This window comes from Pezoporus wallicus, unplaced genomic scaffold (assembly GCF_028554395.1).
Source record: "Pezoporus wallicus isolate ANWC-B61680 ecotype Strahan unplaced genomic scaffold, APGP_CSIRO_Pwel_v1 scaffold_7107, whole genome shotgun sequence".
NCBI lineage: Eukaryota > Metazoa > Chordata > Aves > Psittaciformes > Psittacidae > Pezoporus > Pezoporus wallicus.
The window spans coordinates 3,458,694-3,481,318 of record NW_026642114.1 but is presented as its reverse complement, the minus strand read 5'-3'; the positions used below and the strand labels follow the sequence as shown (position 1 = coordinate 3,481,318).

At 37.6% G+C, this 22,625-nt stretch overlaps 1 protein-coding gene across 4 annotated transcripts in view; it reads left to right on the top strand.

Moving 5' to 3' along the window:
- Window positions 1-22,625, top strand: part of RABGAP1L (RAB GTPase activating protein 1 like) — a 221,024-nt gene that overhangs the window by 124,594 nt on the left and 73,805 nt on the right. For all 4 annotated transcript variants that reach the window (XM_057427333.1, XM_057427332.1, XM_057427335.1 and 1 more), the window contains 3 exons: window positions 2,778-2,903; window positions 4,260-4,403; window positions 18,202-18,243. In XM_057427333.1, coding sequence (XP_057283316.1) covers window positions 2,778-2,903; window positions 4,260-4,403; window positions 18,202-18,243 — 312 coding nt within the window. The remainder of the gene's footprint in view (window positions 1-2,777; window positions 2,904-4,259; window positions 4,404-18,201; window positions 18,244-22,625) is intronic.

Genomic DNA, 22,625 nt, shown 5'->3' with positions numbered 1-22,625 from the left:
TTGAAGACTTAAGGAGCACGATACACAGTGGCAGTGTTACAGAGAAGCTTTAGATTCTTTAAGGATAAACCTGAATTAGTCACATTATTACAATTCCAGATAGACTGCAAATTAGTTTATCAGTTATTTTGGAATTAACTTTTTACCCAAGGAAGCATTTTTAAATTGCACTGGAAGAATAAGCCATTTTCAATACCAGTGTCATTTAGAAGTGAGTGGGTGTCACGTTCTTAACATTTGACTAATACTTCAGCTACTTTCAGTTGTATTCTGTCATTGTTATAGAGAATCACCTCTGTTTCTGATGTTTCTGGAGTTAGAAAAGATTGCCCTGTACACTTAAAAGTGTAAATGACAATTACACTCTTTTTAATATGCCCTTTATAACATTTGCTTTCATAATAGGATATTAAACTGAAATTATCAGAGAAAGGGGGGAAGGGGAGCAGTCTCAATGAGCACATGTAAGTTGGGAGCTTCCCAGGATGTCCTCAAACTCTCGTTTTTCTCAAATTCTCCAACCAGTGTGTATGCTGTGAATGCTTGCAAAACTCTCTTAACTCTTCTATATTTGCATGGCTGTCTAGACTCCTTCCTTTCCCCTTTTTTTCTGGGACAGTTTATCCTTTCTTTTCAGTGTAGTTATCTTTCAGGGATGGTTGGGTAGCCTGAACCTCCATCCTGGATTTTTGTGATTTTGCTGCTTTGATGAAATTCTAGTCCAAGGTCAGCAGGTAACTTCTAATCACAAGGGGACAGTGTTGCCAACTCTTAATTATTTTTCTCTAAGTCTCACAGTATTTGACTTCTTTTTTTTCCCTTGTTGTCTACTGTTTGGAGTCATTGCAAAAACTCAGTCTGATCTAGTTCAGGATGTCCCTAGTCATGGCAGGAGGGTTGGACTAGATGACCTTTGAAGGTCCCTTCCACCCCGAACTATTCTGCGATTGCAGTGTGAAAAGCTAAAATTAAATTTAAAAAAAAGGTAAGTTTCTGGCTTTTATGAATCCAGAGAAAAGACAATAAGAAGCAAATATTTAAATGTTACAAATCAGACTGGATATGCCCAAAATAATGTGTTTTGCTTAAATAAAATAAGAAATTAAAACCTGAGTTACGGTTTTGAATTCTTGGGGTTGGTAATATTGGAGAACCTCTATCACTGAGAGTGAGGACTCGGTCGTCTCTGCTTGTAAATGATTTTAGCCTAGTACTAACCTCTGTTCCTACTCCTTTTCCCTGTCCTGGGGAAGGAATGGTTATCAATGCACGAGTGTCTGATTGAGCATGTAAGGTAGGTGTGCTTGTGCATGAGCAACTGTCATTTTATTCGAAATAATAGTTATTTTGCTAAAAAACCTGAAATTTGCATTCATCTTACTGTTAGTGTAGATGCGGTCTTTTTGGTCAGGATAAAACCATTTATTCTTTTTGCTTTGTCTGCAGCTTTTATCTGCTGTCAGTGGGGAACATTCCATGCAGCTAAAATTGTGATAAAGAGCTTTGAGATTCCTAAGTGCTTGTCCTAGGCAAACCTAGTTTAGATGGGTAGCTAGCAGCTGATCTGACAGTTCTTTATGCTAGGTAGTTACTTCTATTTATGATATCTGAAAGTCAAAATGAAAGTGTTTGCCCATAGCCTTGGAGAGAGGTCATAATCATAGGCTGAACATAATAGATGAAACCCTGGAGGTAAATATCAAGAGATTAAAATTCTCTTTGAAGGAAATACTGAGCTTTTATCTGTTGCTGATATTTGATAAGGGGCTGGCAAAAGGCTGAATGAGTGAATATACTAAAAGGTCTAGAGTTGTCATTCTTTATACTTAATAATTGTTTTCATTTGTTACAATCTGGTGCCTGCAAAAGAAAGGTTGTTTTTAATGTGATTGAAAACCTGATCTGGGGTCTGCAGTGACTCTGCTTGTTCCCTATTGCTGTGTTACCTGAAGGTATGGGGGAAGTGGAGACATTTTAAGTGGAGATTTCATGACACAAGGCTTCCTACAAATGCAGTGTTCAGTAGGCTCAAGCCAACAAATGTAACTTTAAAGTGGCTTACATAGCTTGTCTTTTAGAACCATCTTCTAATACTCTGTTGGATGATAAATTTTATTCAAAATTAAATAGAGATTAAGGAGATAAGGCTTCTGAAAAAGTCACAATGTTAACAGATGGGATCAGCCCTCCTGAGTTCTCAAGTAGGTTCTGAAGCCAAAATATCTAATTTCTCTATTCATTCTGGGAAACTTGGTTTCGGAGAGTTTTGATGTCCTGGGGTTTGGATGAAAGTAGATAAGTGTTATTCTCTGTAAGGGTTGGGGCTGCCACAGTTCTTCTGAATTTTTCCCTTTAACCAAGTCTCAGTGGAAATCACTATCTTGAGTTCTTCTTGTTTCTTTTTTTTTTTTCTTAATATTTTTTTTTCATTGTTCTGTTGCTGAGAGTTGTGTACTTGTTCTCATATCTGTTTGGCATAAAGAATACCAATAGCAGTTGTGCTGTTGTAGGGATGTATACATACATGAACCTATGATATGCTCCCACATTTTCTTAAGAGAAGATGTTGCAGAGCCACATCAAGGTGCTCATCAAGGAGAACAGTCCCTCTGAGATTTTGATTGTTTAAATCTACATTGAGTGCTTTGCTAAAAATTATAATATATTCCTGGTTCTGAATTCATCATGAGTGAGGTATTTCAGCATGTGTATTTGTGTAAGGCATTTCCAGCCTGAGCTTAGTTTTTAAAACAATGTTTGTGTATTTTTCCAAACAGATGCCAGAAGAGCAGGCGTTCTGTGTATTTGTGAAAATAATGTATGACTATGGCTTGAGGGACCTCTACAGAAATAACTTTGAAGATCTCCATTGCAAGTTTTTCCAGCTGGAGAAGTTAATGCAGGTGGGACTTGGGTAACAAATTCTTCTAATTTTAGAAATGGAGATACTGGCATGGAGAAGACATTAATGCTTTGCTTACATAAGCTACTAGACAATGAAACCCCTCTCCTTCTAGAGGTAGGGTAGAACCAAAAGAGGGAAGTTTAATAACTGGATCCAAACTTTGTGAGTCTGATTTATTTCTGATTTGTTTTGTCTTTCATATACCAATCTTGCTGGCAATCTTTGTATCCAAGCAGAACGGGTATCTGTTTTTTCTTCCTCTCTGTTTTCTAACTCTCTTCCTAAATTGTGATATTGATTGTTCTATTAAGGCCAGAGTATCTTTTGGACTGCCATCTGTCAGTATCCTACGTTTTTGTAAATTATGTCAGTGGTTCAGAGGTCAGGCAAATCAGGACATCCTGATGCTTATGAAATACAAATCAAGTGTAGGTCATTTTGTAGATTTTTACTGTGTCTTAAGTACATTGTTCTTTTTTCAGAAGGAATTATTTCATAGAGCAATTTAACATAAATAAACGGCTACAAGTTTTCCACATTGTTATTCTGACTAATAACAAGTTACTAACAGTTCATTAAGCTTTGACCTGCACTTTTGTTAGCATTGTGGAAGCTAGCTACTGAAGTCAGTTATCATAGATGACATTATCTGCTTCTGTGAGAGATAGTAAAACCAAACAAAACAGACCACCATGAATTTAATGATTTTTTTTTTTCAGATGTCAAATTGTGTGTATTTCCTACTTGATGAAGTAGAATTATGTACTAATTAATTTGTTACTTCAGCATATGGTCTTCTCCATATTTACATACACTAACAAAGATTTTTACTTTGTTAACAGAATATGGATATATCGCCCATTTACAGTAGGCTTAACAGTATTTATTTTGTGTTGCTTATATATGGCCCTAGTTAGAGAAATTGTCTGATGGAGTTGTGTGCTTTGTTACTTTCAAGCTCCGCAGTGTGATCTTGTGCTAGTACCCTTTGGTTTTTATAGCAGAAGCATTTATAGAAAGACACAGGGAAGGAATAACTTAAAAATATGCCCTATGTATGACATAGATTTCACAAGTGCCTTTTGACTGTTAAAACAATTTGTAATTTCTCAACATAATCCCAGTATATTATCTGATACCATGATAGAATCCACAGTGGATCCCTTACTAAAAAAATCCTGTAACCATGGGCACTGAAATTTATGAAGAAATGTATTTTCATTGCTCAAAAGAAACCAGGATTTCACTGTTGTATTTTTCAGTGTTTAGGAAGCTGGTACTTACTCGCAGTGTAGATGAAGAACAGAGATTAATGAGTAATACTGAAGGTTTTATTTTTTTTCCTTTACCCTAGGAGCAGTTACCAGACTTGTATGGCCATTTCTCAGACCTCAATTTGGAAGCTCATATGTATGCATCCCAGTGGTTCCTCACTCTTTTTACTGCCAAGTTTCCACTGTGCATGGTCTTCCACATCATTGACTTACTACTTTGTGAGGTAAAAACACCTTGAATCAGAAAGCCCTTCCTCCATTCAACAAATGATTCTTCTTCTTTTGTTTTGTTGAAGCAATTTGCTGTTTAATTTCAAAACGTGTGACTGAATTATGTAGAAACATGGTTATATCGATGAAATGATGTTTAGTGAAATGCTGGTTTGGTTTTAAAATTAGAATTCTGGATTGCCTCATTCTTTGCTAAGGGATCTAATTAAGAATATCTGATGCACACATCTGTTCTTCATTTAATTTGTTAAATAATTTATTCAAAGTTAGGAATTCTGTTTTCTGCAAGACACCTAGTAGTAAAAGCCTAGCAGGTGTTTAGAGGAAAAGCTTTTCAGATTGCGTGATTCAGAGTGCCCAAAGACAGTAAGAGTATTTCATCTTGCTTTGCTGGTCTGATATTAAACAAATAGTAAGAAGTGCCGAAGAGCACAATTGAATGGTGCTCTTCCCTTTTGTTTTTGTGCCCTACTATTCCAACTAAGAAACACATTACTCCAGATACAAAATGGCGTATTTCTGTATAGTAGCTGTATCTGGACTTCCTTGAAAAAAAGTTGGCCAATTAGGTTAATAGTCTGGAATGCTTATTTTGTAATATACTAGTACTTCCTTTTGTTACTAGGAAGTCAGGTCATCCATGGAATTAAACCTGATTTTGAACGTGCCACTGATTTCCTCCTCTTGATTTAGATGGGTCACAAACATAAAAAAATAGAAATAAATAAAATAATTGAGAATTTTAAATGCAAAGGACTTCATGAGTATGAAGCACTGTTGATGCTAGTTCATTTTAGTTTTTATTGTGAACTGCTTTACTTGTGAATTTTTAGGTTTGCTGCATATGCCTTAATAGCATTAATTGTTAAACAGGTATTGTCCACCGCTCATAACTCAGTAATTTTTTCCTTAAGAGTATTGATTCTTCTACGTGTTGGTGCTCACTTATCAAAAAGTGGTAATACCGCCAGGGGTCCAAGTGAGCATGAAAGGTAGTAGTAGTGTTGAAATGATCCCACATTTCCATATAAATATGTGAGTTCTAGTTCTTACACAATGTCTTGATTATTTTAAGTAAGCTAATAGAAAAGGCAGAAAAGCTAGTTTTTCTGCTCTTTATCCTCTTCTTTGATCATGCAGTAGATTAACACAATCCTTTCATCACTTGTGAACTGTTAGTGTTAGTGTTAATTTTCAGAATGGGCTTCTGGTGTGGATTTGATAATTCTTTTTCAGCTCAGTTTATTACTTCATTCTGGTCTTGATGTAGAGCTGCATTCACAAATTACCATTTTAAGAGATCGTTTGTCAAGAAGTACAGAACATTGTTTCATAATTGTGATTATTGTGATAGCAGCATAGTTACAACCTGTCTAAAGCTTCTGTGCTTTTTATTATGTTAAGCTTGATGATGGAATAAGCTGAAGAAGTCTTTATGTCATGGTTAATATAGATGTAATTTTTAGAATGAAAAAAAAAAGAACTCTTAAATCATTTGCATTCATCTCACATCTAGCAATGTTTATCTCTGCGTGTCTGAAGGAATTACTCTGGGAAAGAAGGTGAAAGAATTCAAGGAGATGTGAGAGAGCGCAGCACTAGAACCTGGAAGGAAGGGGAACTTGTTAGAATTTGTGGAGGATAGTCACATGAAACTAAGTAAGCCTCTTTTACAACACCTAAAAATAAACCAGAAATGATAAGAAAATTGATTTCAAGTGAGAAGATACATACAGACATCTTGAGAAACAGTGGGGCAATGTGTAGACAACATACTGAGGCAACAGTGTAGACTATCGGAAAGCTGCTCCTAAGATCCAGGAGTCAACCAGTCTAAAGGAACAGGCACTTCTGAGAATTTGTGGGAGGAGCGTAGACTAAAATATTATTAAAATAAAAAACCTAGTTGGCTCTCATAGCAGGAAAATAAAATCTGAAGGCATATGGCCATAGACTGAATAAGAAAGAAACAATTCCTTAACAGAGGACTGAAATCGTATTGTAAAGCTGGCTGTCTAGTCACCCTCCAGAAGGAGTAGTGGAGCAGTCAAAAAATAATTTTTGTCTGCATTAAATTGTTCTTCACTTTATCTCTGAACAAACAGCATGCCTGTAATTCCAGAAAGTGGAGGGGAAAAAGGAGTTGCAGCTGCTAACAGTGGAACATATTCTTCTGGGAAAAAAAAAAAAATCCTCAAAAAGCCTTTGAAGTGAACTCTTCTGTTTTTAAGAACAAACTTCCAGCCTTCTCATTAATTTGTCATAGATACAGATGAATTTTAAATAGCCTTCAACTTCCTTCCTGACTGTGCTTTCTCCACATCCCTGTCCTGTCTGTTGACAAAATGTTTACATCCTGTATAACTCTTTTATGAAAGAAAAATATTAGGAAAAAAAACCAAGTTTAAAACCATTGCTGAATGGGTGCTGCCAACAATTCATTCCAAGGGAACTTCTCTGGTCCCTGTGAAAATATTTTAATTACAGCTAAACAATTTTTTGTGAAGCAAGAAGTTTTGTATCGGCTGCTTTTTGAGGTTTTGACGGCAGCTGGAAGAGTGAAATGGTACATACAGGTATCCTGTAACCCTCTGTCCAGAGAGGAGGAATACCTGTTGGAAATCTTATACTTTCACAGCTTACCAGGGAGGCATGTTTTCTTGCACGGTGGAAGAGTAGCGCAAGATGGGGTGTGGACCTCCTGGACAGGAGCATGTCCAATGAAAAAATAGCTAAATTTATGATAAGAATTAACTTCTATGGAGAAGTTTTTTAAATCTATAAAAGTGAGTGCCATTACAGTCAGGGGTTTTTCATCATTCTCTCATAATGACTTAGAAGGAATAATTTTATTTAAATTGATACAGATTTGGGACTTCCCATAGCCCCTCTGTGATAGAGTTCTTTATCAGCAGTTCTCATCTACAAATGAAATACTTTGGAATTCTTTGTCTTTCATATGACAGAAACTTGAAGAAAATTTTGGGCTTGCAGGCAGATACTCCATAGTATGAACATAAACCTGTTCATCCAGTCGAAGATTTTCATGTGATTACGGCAGACTGTTTGGCTTTGAGCCTGGCTATAGAGATAAATTTTAACATGTCAGCATTAGCTGAAGACCTTTCTGCAATGTTCCTTTTAGCTGCCTGTTTCAGCCACTTCATTTGTCTCTTCACCCTTTGTTACACGTTTGCATTGAAGAATGTCGATCAAATTCAGAGTTGTATTCCGACTTGTCAGTCTTATCATTCAATATGACATTATGTTATTGAACACCTTGTGAGCCTGTTCTATTTTCCTGTCTCTTTTTGTTCCATTTTAAATTATTTATTTAAAGTCATGCTCAGAAATAGAGACTCATCTAGGTAAAGCTCATGTCACTTAGAGCTGTCCCCAGTGCAACAATTGCACCTGCTTATGTTATAAAATATCAAAGAGTTGACATTTTTTTTTATTTTGCATTTTAAAATGTTCAATTTAAAATTAAAATGTGTGTTTTAAAAGCACTGAATAAGTGACCTTAGTTAGGCATTTAGAAGAGAAAAAAAACAAACCTGATTGCCAGTTTTGCATATAAAATAATTAAATGTTTTCCAACATAGCTAATATCAAAGTGAAATTACCTTTCACAGGACCACACAGAAGCACAGTGGAAGAATTAGGAATTGAAAGCTAGATACCATCATTCCTTGGCCTTTATTTATCAACTGTTGCCTTCAGAACTTTGTATAAAATAACTTTTATCATCAGTTTTGTGAAACTATCTGTGATAATGAAGACTGATGGGAGTTTTTAAAAACCTTTTAAAATGTGAATGACTTGATGCTAGTAAATGAGCATCTATTGATAGTAAAAATGTGTCACCATGTTGTGTAGTGCTCCTGAGAGCACTGCTTCATAATGAAATAATGAAAATCTTGGAAGAATTATAGCTATTGGTGCAGAATATTTGATTTCTGTCTTACATGTGTCTCACTGAATGGATGTGTCAGGAAACACTATGCCGTATGGTATCACTCAGATGATAAGACATGTCTCTGTGTGTTAGTACTCACTGAATAGTAGATACTATAATAGCTTGCTATTTTTTATCTGTCACTGTCAGATACTTCTGTGATGCCTTCAACAAAGTTGAGAAGGAACAGATTAACAATTTATTAAACCTCCTCAGGAACTGAGACAGAAACAAGCCCACTTCCTCTGTAAATCTGTGCTCAGATGAAATGTGACTTAAATAAAAGATTGGGTACAGTTGTTTATCTTCTGTAGATCTATAGGGGAAGAAGAATTGAACTTTTTGGAGTTACCTATTCACATGTTTTCTACGTTTGTTAACCGTTCCAGTTATGACTGCTTTAGTAAATCTTACAAAACAGCAGACTGGGCTTGCTAGAAATAATCTCTTTTGGAAACAGCATGTTAAAAGCTAGGCTTAATTTCTGAGTAGGTATAGATCTATGCTGAGTATGCCTGTATTATTTCAGTACTCTTTCCAAAATAATGTTTTTCATGCAAGTTGGAAAAGGCAGGGGGGATCTGTGTTTTCCTTCTTACGAATATAGGAAATTAGACTTTGGCATTTAGACTGTGTCTTCTGTCCATTGCTCTTTGCATTATGCGTGCTAGAGCTAAGTCTCCTTTCTGAAGTCTTTATCAGCTGCTGCTGTTTCATGTAAAGAGACTGGACAGGATTTCTTTCTGAGACTGCTATAACTAGCTTTTAATTAGTTTAATAAGAATCAGTTGTTTATCAGACTCAACATGGAAGACTAGAATTTGAGCATGCATGTCCAGTGGTAATGGTTGGCTACATTCAAGCATCTGTTGACGTGTCAGCTATTATAACATTTTTTTTTTTTGCAAAACCTGACGTGTCAGCTATTATAACATTTTTTTTTTTGCAGGTTTTCTGGCCCTGGATATTTTGCTTTTATGTATTTAGATGAGTTATTTTAAATCCATGCTGAAAGTAATTTTAGCATAATTTATCTGATGACTACAGCTGTATTCTACTGTGGGAGTTTTTCAATACTAGAACAGAAATTAAAGGAAAAAGAAAGAAAAGAGGATGTAGTATTTGATAGTGTTTGATGCATGAGGAACTTTTTTAAGCTTTTGTGTATGATTCAAACATTCAAATTAGAATGATAAAGAATTTTAAGTTCTTTTCAAAGTGAAGGTCATAAGAAGTGCTAGATGTTTGGATATAAAATTTCAGTCAACAGCAGAAATATTGGAGCTATGTAATGCCATGTTCTGTATTGCCATAGGGACAGGGAACACAAAACATTCCATTTATTTCCAAAGCTACACAGAATTTTTAATAATTCAAACTTAGACTGGGAAGAGTATTCTAATAGATTATATATAAGAGGTTCTTGGTGAGCCACAAGGTTTAACGTAACCATTCACGCTATGTTGTCCAGGTCTTCCTGTGCGCATCCGTAATTTATGTATTTTCCACTCATAGCTGCAGCTTGTTTATCCCAAAATAACAAGGCTGGTGATAAATGCTCAGCATGAGCAAAATAAAAACAGTCTCACAACAATCTGCAATTCAAGATAACTTATGTGAACAGAAGGTACCTTCTTGGTGATGTTGATAAATATTGTGGTCCTAAAATGTTGAGTCTGCTTCCATTTCAGAAAATGTTCTAAGATACAGGTAAAAAGCTACCAAAGATGAGGAAACTATTTGAATGACCTAAATTGTGCCTTCAACACTAATGTCATGTTCACAGCATGTCTCCGAATTATTTTCCCCATTGCTACTGAAGTATTTTAGCCACTTTAGCCACTAGTTGATGTTCACTTGATTGATTTTGTAGGAATACAGTAAATTTCCATAATGCTTATTTAACACCAGTGCCATCTGCTGTATTTTGAATAGCAGCATATTCTAAGCAGTCTTGGCAGTCCTCAAAAACTGCTTCAGAAATAACTGAAGGTATGTATCAAAATGGGAGTGTGATATTCCATGAACAAATCCAGGAAGCTAAGCTAATTTATGGACTGTTTTAAAAAAGAGGGTAGTGCAGTCTGCCTGTGCCAAAACACTTCCCATTAGTTTATGCTTGGAATCTGAGGCTGTACTGAATTTTCTAAGTATGTAAAATCAAAATATGAACTTTGCATTCTAGTGATTGTTGGAAAGATAAAATGAATGTCAAGGTGTGGAGAGGCAGGGACCAGGACTGTTGTGGCAGAGAAAGGGGGAAGGCTAAAAATGAACCTTGGGAGGGAGATCAGACGGGGTGCAGGGAAGCATGAATTGATGTAACAAGGGCATGCATTTTTCTGTGTTATGTGGCTACATGTAGAAGCAGAGGAGGCACAGCTCTCTGCTAAGACATGTTCTGAACCCTCATCTTGTGTCATATCAAAAAAGTTGGGGTGTGGAAGACTCCTGCTCCTCTGAGCATGTCTAATAGTCATTCTCTGTTTCTGTGTGAGAGCTGGAGGACCTGTCCTACCCACAGAGATATAAGGCCTCTTTTTCTGTCCTCTTATTTAAGTGTGATAAGGCCCTGGATGCCTAGTGTGGATTCAGGCCCCTTTCTTTGTCCCCATATTAATCAGGTTTGGAAAGAGGAAAAGGAATGTCTAAAATCCCTGTAATTTAAACCTCTGAAAACCAGAAACATAATATTACTATATGGCTTGGTCAAACAAATGGAGAAAGCGTACTGCCAGCCCGTAACCAGTTGCCTGTGAATTAGGAACATGCAGCTGTGGAAATGCCTAATATCAGGGAGCAATTTGATACGTGGAGATGACTTAAAATTCTGTGGCTGTAATTTTTATGGTTTGAAAACAGTCACAGAAGCTGGAGAGAAGTGTTAATCTCATAGCACTCTCTACCTTCATTTAGCCATAGCAACATCTCAGCAGCAAATTACATGTAAAGCACCTAAACCATGTAAATATTGACCAGTACTCTTAAATCCCATTCATTTCTGTTAAAAGCAAGCAACCAATCAAAATATAATGCAAAATCATACTAATACAGGTTCATGGTTGCCTGGCAGTATTTTCTATGCCTTCTCATGCTGCAAAATATAGAAAAAGTGGCACAACAAATGCCGAATTGTGTGGTGACATTTTAACCATCTCTCTAGTACTTGCTTATCTGATAATTCAGTCAACTGATTGTAATTGGGTTTCTGTATTATTCACAGCACCATAGTCTCAGGATGGCGATTTCTGTACTTTCTTTTTGTCTTTCTTGTCTTAGAGCATTTCCTATTGTGAGTTATTGTAGAAGGCAATGTATATGGAGTCACTGGAGGAAGGCCAGTCTAAGTCAGCTATACCTCATACGTTAGCAGTAAGATCTCTGTGCAATTTGATCTGGGTTGGTTTTTTTGGTTCTTTTTTTTGTTTTTCTTCTCTCTAATGTAACTGTTTAGTAAGCAAGATTTATCTGTTGCTTATACAAAGCTTGTTTTTGTATGTTGTACCTTATTTGAACAAGATTTAACCTTTCTTTCCCTTGGTTGTCTTGTCATTGAAATAAAATAAATGTACAAGCTATACAAACTATATCTGAGTAAAAGATGTTAATTAACATCCATATCCCTGCAGAGCATACTCCAAGACTGTGCTACTTATGAAGAGAAACTTGAGCTTCAGACCGTGTATTTATGTTGTCAGCAAAATAATTACATTTGTCACATTCCTAAAGTTTATTGTATGTTCTGAACATATTAGAGTTGCCAAAAAGATGTTTTGCTGGAAGCAATCCAAAGCATAAATAGAATTTTAATTCTCCTTTGGAGTTTGTAACCCCAATTACCCTCTGTAGCTCCTTTGAAAGTGTGCAACTGAACACATAATTATGAAACACTTTTGGATTACAAAACAATGTCAAATTAACTCCAGTTGAATAGCTAAATTCTCTATTAAAAAAAAGGGAAATTCAGTTATTAGAAAGCTGGAACAGGTTAAATGGTTTGCCTGATGGCTTATCATGTGAGGCTTGAGTCTTATCTGACCTTAGAAAGGTGCTCAGTTGATTTTCATATGCATTCTTCTTAACTGATGCTTAATATTAGAGAATATTGTATCGGTATATTCACTGATTCCTCCTGCATGTCATGCATATCTAGGAACAAACCCACAGATAAGGACACAGATAAAAAAATAATTTTCCATATTTTTAAAAGAGTTTCACTTCCTTTTGTTTGTGAAAGTGATGCAGAGAGTATTGCTGTGTAACCAGAGGAAGGTATTTCAGTGGTCTGGGTTGGAGAGGAAGAGATACTAGTATTTAGTATAGTCTACCTTCTCCCAAGGCTTCTGTCATTGAAGAGAAGCTTTAAAAGAGGTGATAAAGTCTTAAGTCATTCCCTATCATATGTTGTCCAGATATTTCATGATTACACTTTTTGGCCTGACTCTTCTGTCAGCTCTGCGCTTGGCTGTTGAGCTTTGCTAGTAGCAAGTGTTAGTTTGCTACCCCCTTAACTTCCTTTTTTTCCTGGTCTCTGAATAGATTTGCTGGATCAGATGGATAGATATGCCTCCTCCCTTCTAAATGAAGTCACAAGCATCCTTTCTGTCACAGAGATCTCATTGAATACAAACTGGATCCTACAAAATTGGATCTTGATTGTTCTTTGTTCCCAATCTTTAGGCCTTTTCAAAAATCATCTTGTTTCAGATTGTGGAAGGTCTCAAAGTCAGGAGTCCTCAAGGAGGACTTATGTCTGCAGAAGGAATTTTGGTTTTAGAGGGAGTTAAGGAACTGAAAATCTCTTGTTCGAAGAGAGTTAATGTAGTAAGATTTCAACTTATTTTAAGCCAGTCTTAATTTCAGTGCACATGCATTATTTCCAGTTGAAGTGTTCTGTTTTTACAGTCTCAGGAGATATATTTTCGCTGTTTTTACAGTCTTTTGACACACAATTCGAATAAGGTGATGGTTCTGTGAAGTGCAATCTTAATGAGTTAAATGGTGACCTACTGGATGGTGAGTGTTCATCCCAACAGTATCATCCCAGTAGGTACAAAGGGTTATTCTACAAATCTATGCTCTTCCTTCTTGAGTAAGTGCTGTTCTATGGCAATCTTTGTAAAGCAGAGAACGAACAGCAGGGTACTCAGCAGGAGCCATAAAGAGCCTGTAAGATGTCACAAACTCTTAACATTTTCCCTTTCCTGACCCTTATCTTGCCATCTTGACTGCAGAAGAGTCAAGAGTTGTTTGCTTTGAGATGGGCTTATTCCTCCTCCGAAACTCCTGAGCTTAATGAGATCTCTTAAAATGCTCTAGGACTCTACACAAGCTTAGGAGGGTTCTTAAATGACACCTGTGGAACAAAAAAAGATACTGTGCAGATGCTTAACTAGGCAGATAAGTTAAGCTGTCATAGAAAGTGCTAGCCTTCTGCAGAAGGCTAGCTAAAAGCTTCTTGGAGGAGGATATCCACATGCCTCATTTCAGGGCTCTTTGCTTGTGGGCTTAATGTCTGTGAGCTGTGCAGGCTGTGTACTCCCCCCACATTTGCTCATTAGCAGCAAAGCTTCTCAGGTTGAAAAACAAGAGAATAGCTGCATAAATCGGGAAGTGGTACAACCTGGTGATAAGCCTGTAACCATTATTGTGCTTTTATATCAGTTCTTGTTAAGTAAGTGTGGTTTTTTGCTTTTGACTGTCGTATATATTAAAATACCCAAGTGTTTAGGTAATTATGAACAACTTTAATATTTGCAATTTAAAAAAAATATTGAGAGGTGTATGATATTAAAGCATTTATTTCAAAATGCCTAGTTAATCATATGACCTTTGGTTTTAAAAAATAATTATCCAAAGCTTATTTCATATGAGCTCGCTTGTCTTTACCCCTTTTGGATGATTTGTATGTACTTTCATGTTTCCATTATAAAATTGCTGGAGGGATACTGCTAGCAATGATTTATGTGTCTGGTGCACATTGATATTTTCGGTCATCCTTTTAAAATAGATGGAGAAGTTTAAGCTGAATCTTATAAATCAGTGTTTGGTACATGAAGTAGGATTTTAGATAGGAGATTGTGGAAAAATGAGCTGAGCCTTCTTTTTCATAATCATCATCATTAAACTTGGCCATGTTAGAATGGTCTTGCATGCATTAGAAAAAAAAAGCTCAGGTGTGTAGTTCAGTCTTTATAAAATGGGTTGCTAAAATGGTTGGTCAAGGCATTTGAGATTTAAAACATCTTGCTGTAAATGTCCAAGTGGAGACCATTAACTGTGGTGTTCTTAAAGGGCTGTTGAACATCTTTGTTGGTGACATGGACAGTGGGATTGAGTCTGCTGCCTCAGCAAGTTTGCTGACAACACCAAGCTGTGTGGTGCTGTCAACACACTGGAGGGAAGGGATTCCATCTAGAGAGACCCTGACGTGCTCGAAAGGTGGGCCAGTGCCAACATCATGAAGTTCAACAAGGCCAAGTGCAAGGTCCTGCAGCTGGGTTGGGGCAATCCCAGGTGCAAATACAGGCTGGGCAGAGAACAGATTGAGAGTAACCCTGAGGAGAAGGACTTGGTGGTGTTGCTCAATGAAAAGCTCAACATGAGCCGGCAGTGTGCGCTCACAGCCCAGAAAGCCAAGCATATCCTGGGCTGCATCAAAAGGAACGTGACCAGCAGGTTGAGGGAGGGGATTCTCCCCTTCTACCCTGCTCTTATGAAACCCTACCTGCAGTACTGCATTCAGCTCTGGGGACCCCAGCACAGGAGGGACATGGACCTGCTCGAGCAAGTCCAGAGGAGGCCATGAAGATGAGAAGATGATGCTGGAGCAACTGTCCTATGGAGACAGGCTGAGAGAGTTGGGGTTGTTCAGCCTGGAGAAGAGAAAGCTCAAGGGATACTTTATCACAGTCTTCCAGTACCTAAAGGGGCCTACAAGGAATCTGGAGAGGGACTTTTTACAAGGACAGTAGTGTAGTGACAGGACAACAGCTTTAAGCTGACAGAAGGGAAATTTAGATTAGGCCTTAGGAGAAAATTCTTCACTGAAGCAGTTTGCCCAGGGAAGTTGTGAGTGCTCCGTCCCTGGAAGTGTTCAAGGCCAGATTGGATGGGGCTTTGAGCAACCTGGTCTAGTGGAAGGTGTCCCTACCCATGGTAGGGGGGTTGGAACTGGATGATCTTTAAGGTCCCTTTCAACCCTAACCATTCTGTGATTCTATGAAATCCGAACATGAGTAGAAAGCCTACTCTCGATTGCCAAATGTCACTTCCAGTTCCTCAGCTGTCAAGGGGTATATTAATCCCTCAAATCCAGCAAGTCCAAGCTGGTCAGCATCAACCTGCAGCGACTGATGCCACAGGTCTAAAATATTGCCTTGATTTGGGGGTTACCTCTTCTCCTGAGGAAAGATGAAGGTGCTAGTTGTTCTCTGTTGCCAGGAGTAATGAAGTGCAGCTCAGGACAGTTGTATACAAAATTTTTTAGTCCTTTAGGTGTTCTAATTTTCGAGTGCTTGTGCATTGAACAGGTTATCTCAAGTACTATGAGATAAGTACTTACAGTCTGTGAGCAATAGTCTGTGAGCTGCCGCTTGCCTGATGGGGCTGGGAGAGGAGCTGGGGATTATCAAGGCAGGTGGAAACCTATTTCTGCTTCATTTGCTACCCATGTGAAGAGCGATCATGTAAGAGGAGTACCAAGAGAGATTTTGATTAGTTTAGATTCAGAAACAATGTGAGTTTCAGGCAGATAAAAAAAAAAAGTATTTAGAAAATAAATGAACTGATTTCATTTATTGGGGGGGGGGGGGGTGTTTTTTTTTTGGGATTTTTTGTTTGTTTATTTTTGCATTGATGTTTTGGGTTTTTTTGTTTTATTTGTTTTTTGGGAGAGGGGGATGTTTTGGGGGTATTTTTTTTTTTTTTTTTTTTTTGGTAATGCCAGAAAATACACAGGAAGTAATCCAGCAATTAGTCATTAATACTCCTACTCGTAAAATATCAAAATCTGATCAGTCTGTTAACAGGAAAAAACAGTGTTTGTCATGATTTATAGATTTATAGATTGTATGGTCATATCAGTTCCTCTCTCTTAGGACGTAAAAAGTTGTTAATGGCACAACCATGTGGAATGAGCTGTTGATTTCAGACTGGTATTTGGAATAAAACTTGCTTTACTGCAGTCAGTGCTGTTGATCATGACTGAAGTTCACAGCCAGGCATTTTTTTTTCAGTCCTGATACAATTGTGACCTCTAGTGGAAAAAAACAGTTTGTTATGATGATTATGCATCAAATTGCAAAGTAATTCATGGAGTGTTGTAATATTCATTATGTTGAATGTCATAGCATTTCCAAGACTCATTAATGGTAAATTCCCTTCAAGGCACAGTATTATGTACATAAAAAAAATACCAGTTCTTCCTGAAAATGCCTCTGAAAACTCTCTGCAGATTTATATAAAAGCTAATATTACAGAAGTATGGTCTCATGCTTTCAGGAAAAGGCTTGGAAAAATACTCCATTGCAGAACCAGAAATTCCTTGGAGGTCATTGCCTTATAAAGAGTGCTGTTGTTATCCCACAACAATATTTATTGTAGTGACTTGAGTGCAAATCTGTTGAGGCGGTTTTAGATATCAACTCTGAAAGACATTATAAGATAAGATTCATCATAACATTAAACAAGCAGGCAAGAAGATTCATAAAATATAATCTAGGGAAACAGTCTGAACACAAAGTACATAGTTCTTACATGCTGTCCACACATACATACAGCAAGTAAGAATTGCATATGGTATTTTTCATATTTGGATGAACAAAAAGATATTTCTAATCTTAAATAATCAAGAGATGTAGGCTGTAGACAGGAAAGTCTCTTCCATCAGCAGAGGCAATGTGTGTACTGTCAGGAAGGCTGTCATGTTGTGTCCTCTGGCTGAGCTGACCCTGGCTGTTTTTTCAAGCAGGACCCTAAGAGTAGTTTCAGTTAGGCTGCTCCAAAGGAGCCGCCATTGGGATATGTGTTCACCTTCACCCTGCAAAAATCTCAAGGTCTTTATTGTCAAAATGAAAAGATGTTGAACAAAAGCAGAGGATGGGTATTTCTTTTTATTTTATATGATGTAAGTGAAGATGTAGCCTTTTTCACCCCTCTGTAGTCAGTGGAGTGCATTTTACTTTCTTTGATTTTTAAATGATTGGACATTGTCGTATTTTCCAGTGAATAGATTTCTGCGCACCTGTATTTCCAGGTTTTGCAAACCAGAAAGCAACTACGTGATACAGGCATCAGTTTGCTTACCTTTGAAATAGTTTTGACTTTTCGCTAATAGCAGCAAAAAAGTGTATTGTGTACTTGTGGAGTCTTTTTTTTTCCCTTTTTTTCTATTTTGTTGTGGGTTTTTTTTTCAGTTTGAGCTTGAAAGATTGTACATGATTAGTTATAGCTAAGTTACTTGGCAAAATCTGATCAATTAGAATATTTATTGCATTTTCTTGATGACCTGCTTGTTACAATATTCTTCACTGTTCATGAAAATCAACACTGACATGGACTGAAATGATGGAGGGATATCCTCTCACATTCATAGCACCTAACTAATTGAACAGTGAGATTCCAAAAGCACCAAAGAGCTGTCATCTACCCCAGCGGGAGTTTAGAAACTGTGCCTTGGGGCTTTAATGATGAACTTTGAAGTGTAGCAGGGGAAAGGGAATCATTCCCGAAAGATCTGCAGCATCTAGTTGTGATGCCACATGATGATTAGTAATAGGGAAGAGACATTTGTACACTGGGACTGATTGAAGTACTTTTCTTCTTATTTTTAGGGTATGAACGTAATCTTCCACGTAGCCTTGGCTCTCTTAAAGGTAAGTCATTGATTAGAAGGGTTATTTATTTATTTTATTAAACTGTATGGAAAATTTTCTTACCTTAAAGTGTCATGTCTAAGGAAACAATAATCATGGGACTTCTGGAGGAGGGAACAGAGGAGAAATACCCATTTCGGTAGAGATGTCTTCAAAATTGTTCTTATGGTAGATCTGTTTTTTTAAACTTAATCATGTCATAAAGTTCCTGGAACAAGGAATGCAGTCTGAAGATTTAAATGTTTCACGTAATTATTATTTAGAGAACAATTTTGTTTATTTTGTGGCTGGGTTCTTGCATATAAATCTTCAAGAAATGTAATTGAGTATTCTTTGGTATCAAATGTATTTGTAATTTCAAAAGAGGAATGGAAGTATTTTATAATATGGAGAAATTATGTCTTTGTCTTGGGCACAGAATTTACCAAAACAAACCCGTAAACCTGTAAGTTGGCCCTTTTGATGCCAGTGAGATAGCTGAAAGTTAACTTAGTTAACCTTTACAAGCTGGTTCTAGTTCAAATCCAGTCTGCATACAGGCTCATGGTATGGCATTTGAAATGCCACATTGAATTCAAATGATATTCCCATAGGCTAAAGCTCAGAGTAGAACAGCTTGTCACTCCTAACACAATAACTCCATAACATGGATATGGACTAATATCATTTTGCTGTTGCTAGTCGTTCAGTGCCTTCCTTATCACAGAATACCAGTTTGGAAAGGGAACCTCAAGGATCATCTAGTCTAACCTTTCTTGGGAAAAAAGCGCAGACCCTGTCTGGCTGAATTGTAAAAACATCCAGTGTTTTGAAGGCCACCACTTGCTTGGGGAGATTATTCAATTGACTGATTGTTCTTGTTGTGAAAAAATTTCCTCTTGTGTTCAATCAAAATCTCACCAGGATTAGCTTGTACCCATTACTCCTTGTCTTTTCCATGTGACCCCATGTAAAAAAGGAGTCTCCATCATCTTTGTAGCCACAGTTTAAATGCTGGAATATGGTGATAAGGTCTCCCTGAGCCTTCTTTATTCAAGGCTAAACAAAGCCAGTTCTCTCAGCCTTTCTTCATACAGCAGCCTTCCCGGTCCTTTTATCATCTTTGTGGCTGTTCTCTGGACCCTCTCCAGCCTGTCCAAAATTTTTGCATAATGGGGATCAAAAGCAAACACAGTATTCCAGGTATGGCCTGACCAGTGTTGAGTAGAGTGGGATAATGACATATTCATCTCTGCTGATGATGCCCTTGTTGGTACAACCCAGCATCCTGTTGGCTTTCTTTGTGTCAGCAGCACACTGTTCACTCATATTCAGCTTGCTGTACACCAGGACCCCCACGTCCCTTCCTATGGTGCTGCTCCCCAGCCAAGTAGATTCCAGCCTGTGCTGCACCCTTGGATTATGTTTTCCCAGGTGCAAGACCTTACAGTTGTCCTTGAACTTCATAAGGTTCTTGTTAGCCCACTCTTCCAGCCTATCCAGGTCATCCTGCAGAGTAGCTCTCCCTTCTGAAATGTCCACAGTTTGGAGTTTGTTATCATCAGCAAGCTCATCAGGGTACACTAGATTCCATCATCCAGATCACACTGAACATCATTTGGCCCACTGTTCATCCCTGGGAGACCCCACTTGTGACAGATCACCAGTTTAAAACGGAACTATTCACAACCAACCTCTGCGTGTGGCCGATCAGCCAGTTTCCCACCCACTGCATGGACCACTTGCCTAGACCGTAATGTGCCAGTTCCTCTAGGAAGAGGCTGTGGGGAATTTTATCAAAAGCCTTGGAGAAATCCAGGTAGACAGTGCCCACCTTTTGCCCCACTTCAACCCAGCAGGTTAGTTTGTCATAGAAGGTTTGTCAAGCACAGTCTGTTCTTGGTGAATCCTTGCTGGCTTTTTCCAATCATGTGCTTCATTTGACTTGCAATAGCACCCAGGAGGGTTCATTCCATAGCTTTCTAGGGGTACGAAATAAGAATGATGGGCCTGTAATTTTCTGGATACTCCTTTAAGCCCTTCTTATAGATGTGATCACCCTTTATTATAGGGGCGATGTTAGCCGCCTTCTAGTCTTCTGGGACATTCCCTCATCTCCACACTTCTCAGAGATTATGGAAAGCGGCTTCACAGTGACACCAGCCAACTCTTTTAACACCCTCAGGTGGATAATGACAGGGCCCATAGATCTGTAAGGGTCAAGTTCCTGTAATAGTGCATATAGCAACTCTTCCTTCACCGATGGTGGGTCTGTGTTTGTGTGAGCCTGGATTCTTGTTCCCAAGGCCTGGGACTTAACAGTGCTGGTATGGACAGAGGTGAAGAAAGTGTTGAGAACCTCTGCATTTCAGCACTGTTGGTGACTAATTCACCTCCCCTGCTTAAGAGCCAGCTGGTATTTTCCTTCTACTTCTGCTTGTTTAAATACCTGAAGAAATCTTTCTTGTATATTTTGACATCTCTGGCCAATTTCAGTTGGAGGTGTATGTTTGCCTTTCTAAAATGCTCAACACCAGGAAGGTGTATATGCTGCCGCTCTGAGCAGAGCAATTGGAAATTTCCAAACACACATTTTCACTTGAGGTAGGGTAACTTCGGTGTAGTACTGCAGTGTAGGTAAGAGATAGTTTGTAGCTTTACAGTAAGAAAAAGTCCAAAATAAATTGTGTTTTACACTATCATAGTTAATCTGTTAAATGGTGGTGTGACTTTCTACATGAGTATATGTATTAAATGAAATTGCCTATAAACAGGGTATTTGTTTAATGTACATTTCCAAGGAAGTGCTCCTACACAAATCTAAATTTGTAAAAAGGGGGGGAGAGAAGTGTGTGCTCTGTTCTTCCTGTTTTGTATTTTATTTGCAGCTATGGAGGCTTGTTAATTTTATTCTTTTTGGGTTTTTTTTTCGTTTTTTTTTCTTTTTTTCAAGTCCAGTGTAGATAAAGGGAAATCTAGTAGGCTATGGTATGATAGATAATAAAGAAGTGAAAGCAAGCATACAAGCGTCATCCAACAAGTGTATTGCCATAGTAGAAGGAATAGGTTCTGGAAAGAGGTAGAGATACCAGTTTATGGATCTTAAAAATGAAGAAGACAGAGAAGGAGGCATACTTGCACTGAGCTGAAAATAACTGGCAAGGTTTTCAGGAAAGGAGAACTTAGTTCAATTCAGTTATGAAGGATGGCTTTGAGACGATGGGTATACACCCAATGATCTGTTTTCCTTACACTTCCTGCTGCTGGTAGTGGGAACGGCTGAACAGAGGTTGGCAGTGGAACAATTGTTTAAAAGTGTGATAACCTTGAAAAGGGCTAAAATATTTAATTCACAGATGTCATATTTCAAGATTTTTTTTTTTGTGTGTGTGTGTATGTGTTTAATAATTAGCCCTATTTCTTTTACCAAAAAGTCCTCACTCTTTTCAATTTATATATATTCCACAACATGATGCTTATCCAATTGAACATTTCTTTCTGGCTGTTCAAGAAGAGGAAAATTCAAGAAAGTATTTTGTCAGTCTTTTCGTAAATGATTTCAAAATTTAAGAGCTTTAAGTATCGGTTTTAATACTGCTTATAGTGGTTCTTAAAATGTGTATATATATACATGCAGTATGCTGTATCTGCTTGTTCTGGCAGTAGTAGGCTCTTGATGGTAAGGGAGGTGTTATCCTGGAAAAATATTTCTATATTGCAGCCAAAAACAAGTACAAAGAAAATACAGGTAAGTAAGATAAGATTCTAAGTCAGAAATACCTAAGAGCACAGTTCCATAGTAGTAGCAAGATGGAGCTGGTGATTATATAGCATTAACTCAGCATTATAACTTGCTTTCAGCAGGAACTGCTGTTGTCTTAGGGAAGAAAATAATTTTCTACTCTGAGACCTGAAGTAATTTATTTTTTCCCATGCAGATGTGTTCGTAATCTCTCCTAATCATTAGAAACAAAGTGGTTTAGCACACCAGTAAGTTACAGAAACATAATGTGCATGCTGCAGAGAAACCACTTTAAAAACTGTGTTTCTGAGGTCTCGTTTCTCCGATTCTGAAGCAAATGAAAGCAACTCCTAAGGATTTGTTCTTCATTAAAAGAGGGTGATTATTCTCTCATCCACAATCTTTTGGATTATTTTTAATTTGGATGAGGGAATCCTTCATCAGTGGAGTATCAGAGTCTTTATTGTGTAAATGTCATTTTCCTCACTTCCCTGTGAAGCATGTGCCTCTCAATCCCTCATTAAATAACACCAGAATAGAAGCTTTTAACTCTCTTGTACTCAGTGCTGTTTCTCGCTGTTACAAGCAGCTGCTGGTATTCAAAGTGAATGCTTGTTAGTTTTGAAATGACAGTACTACTGTGGCCAATTACCCGAGACAT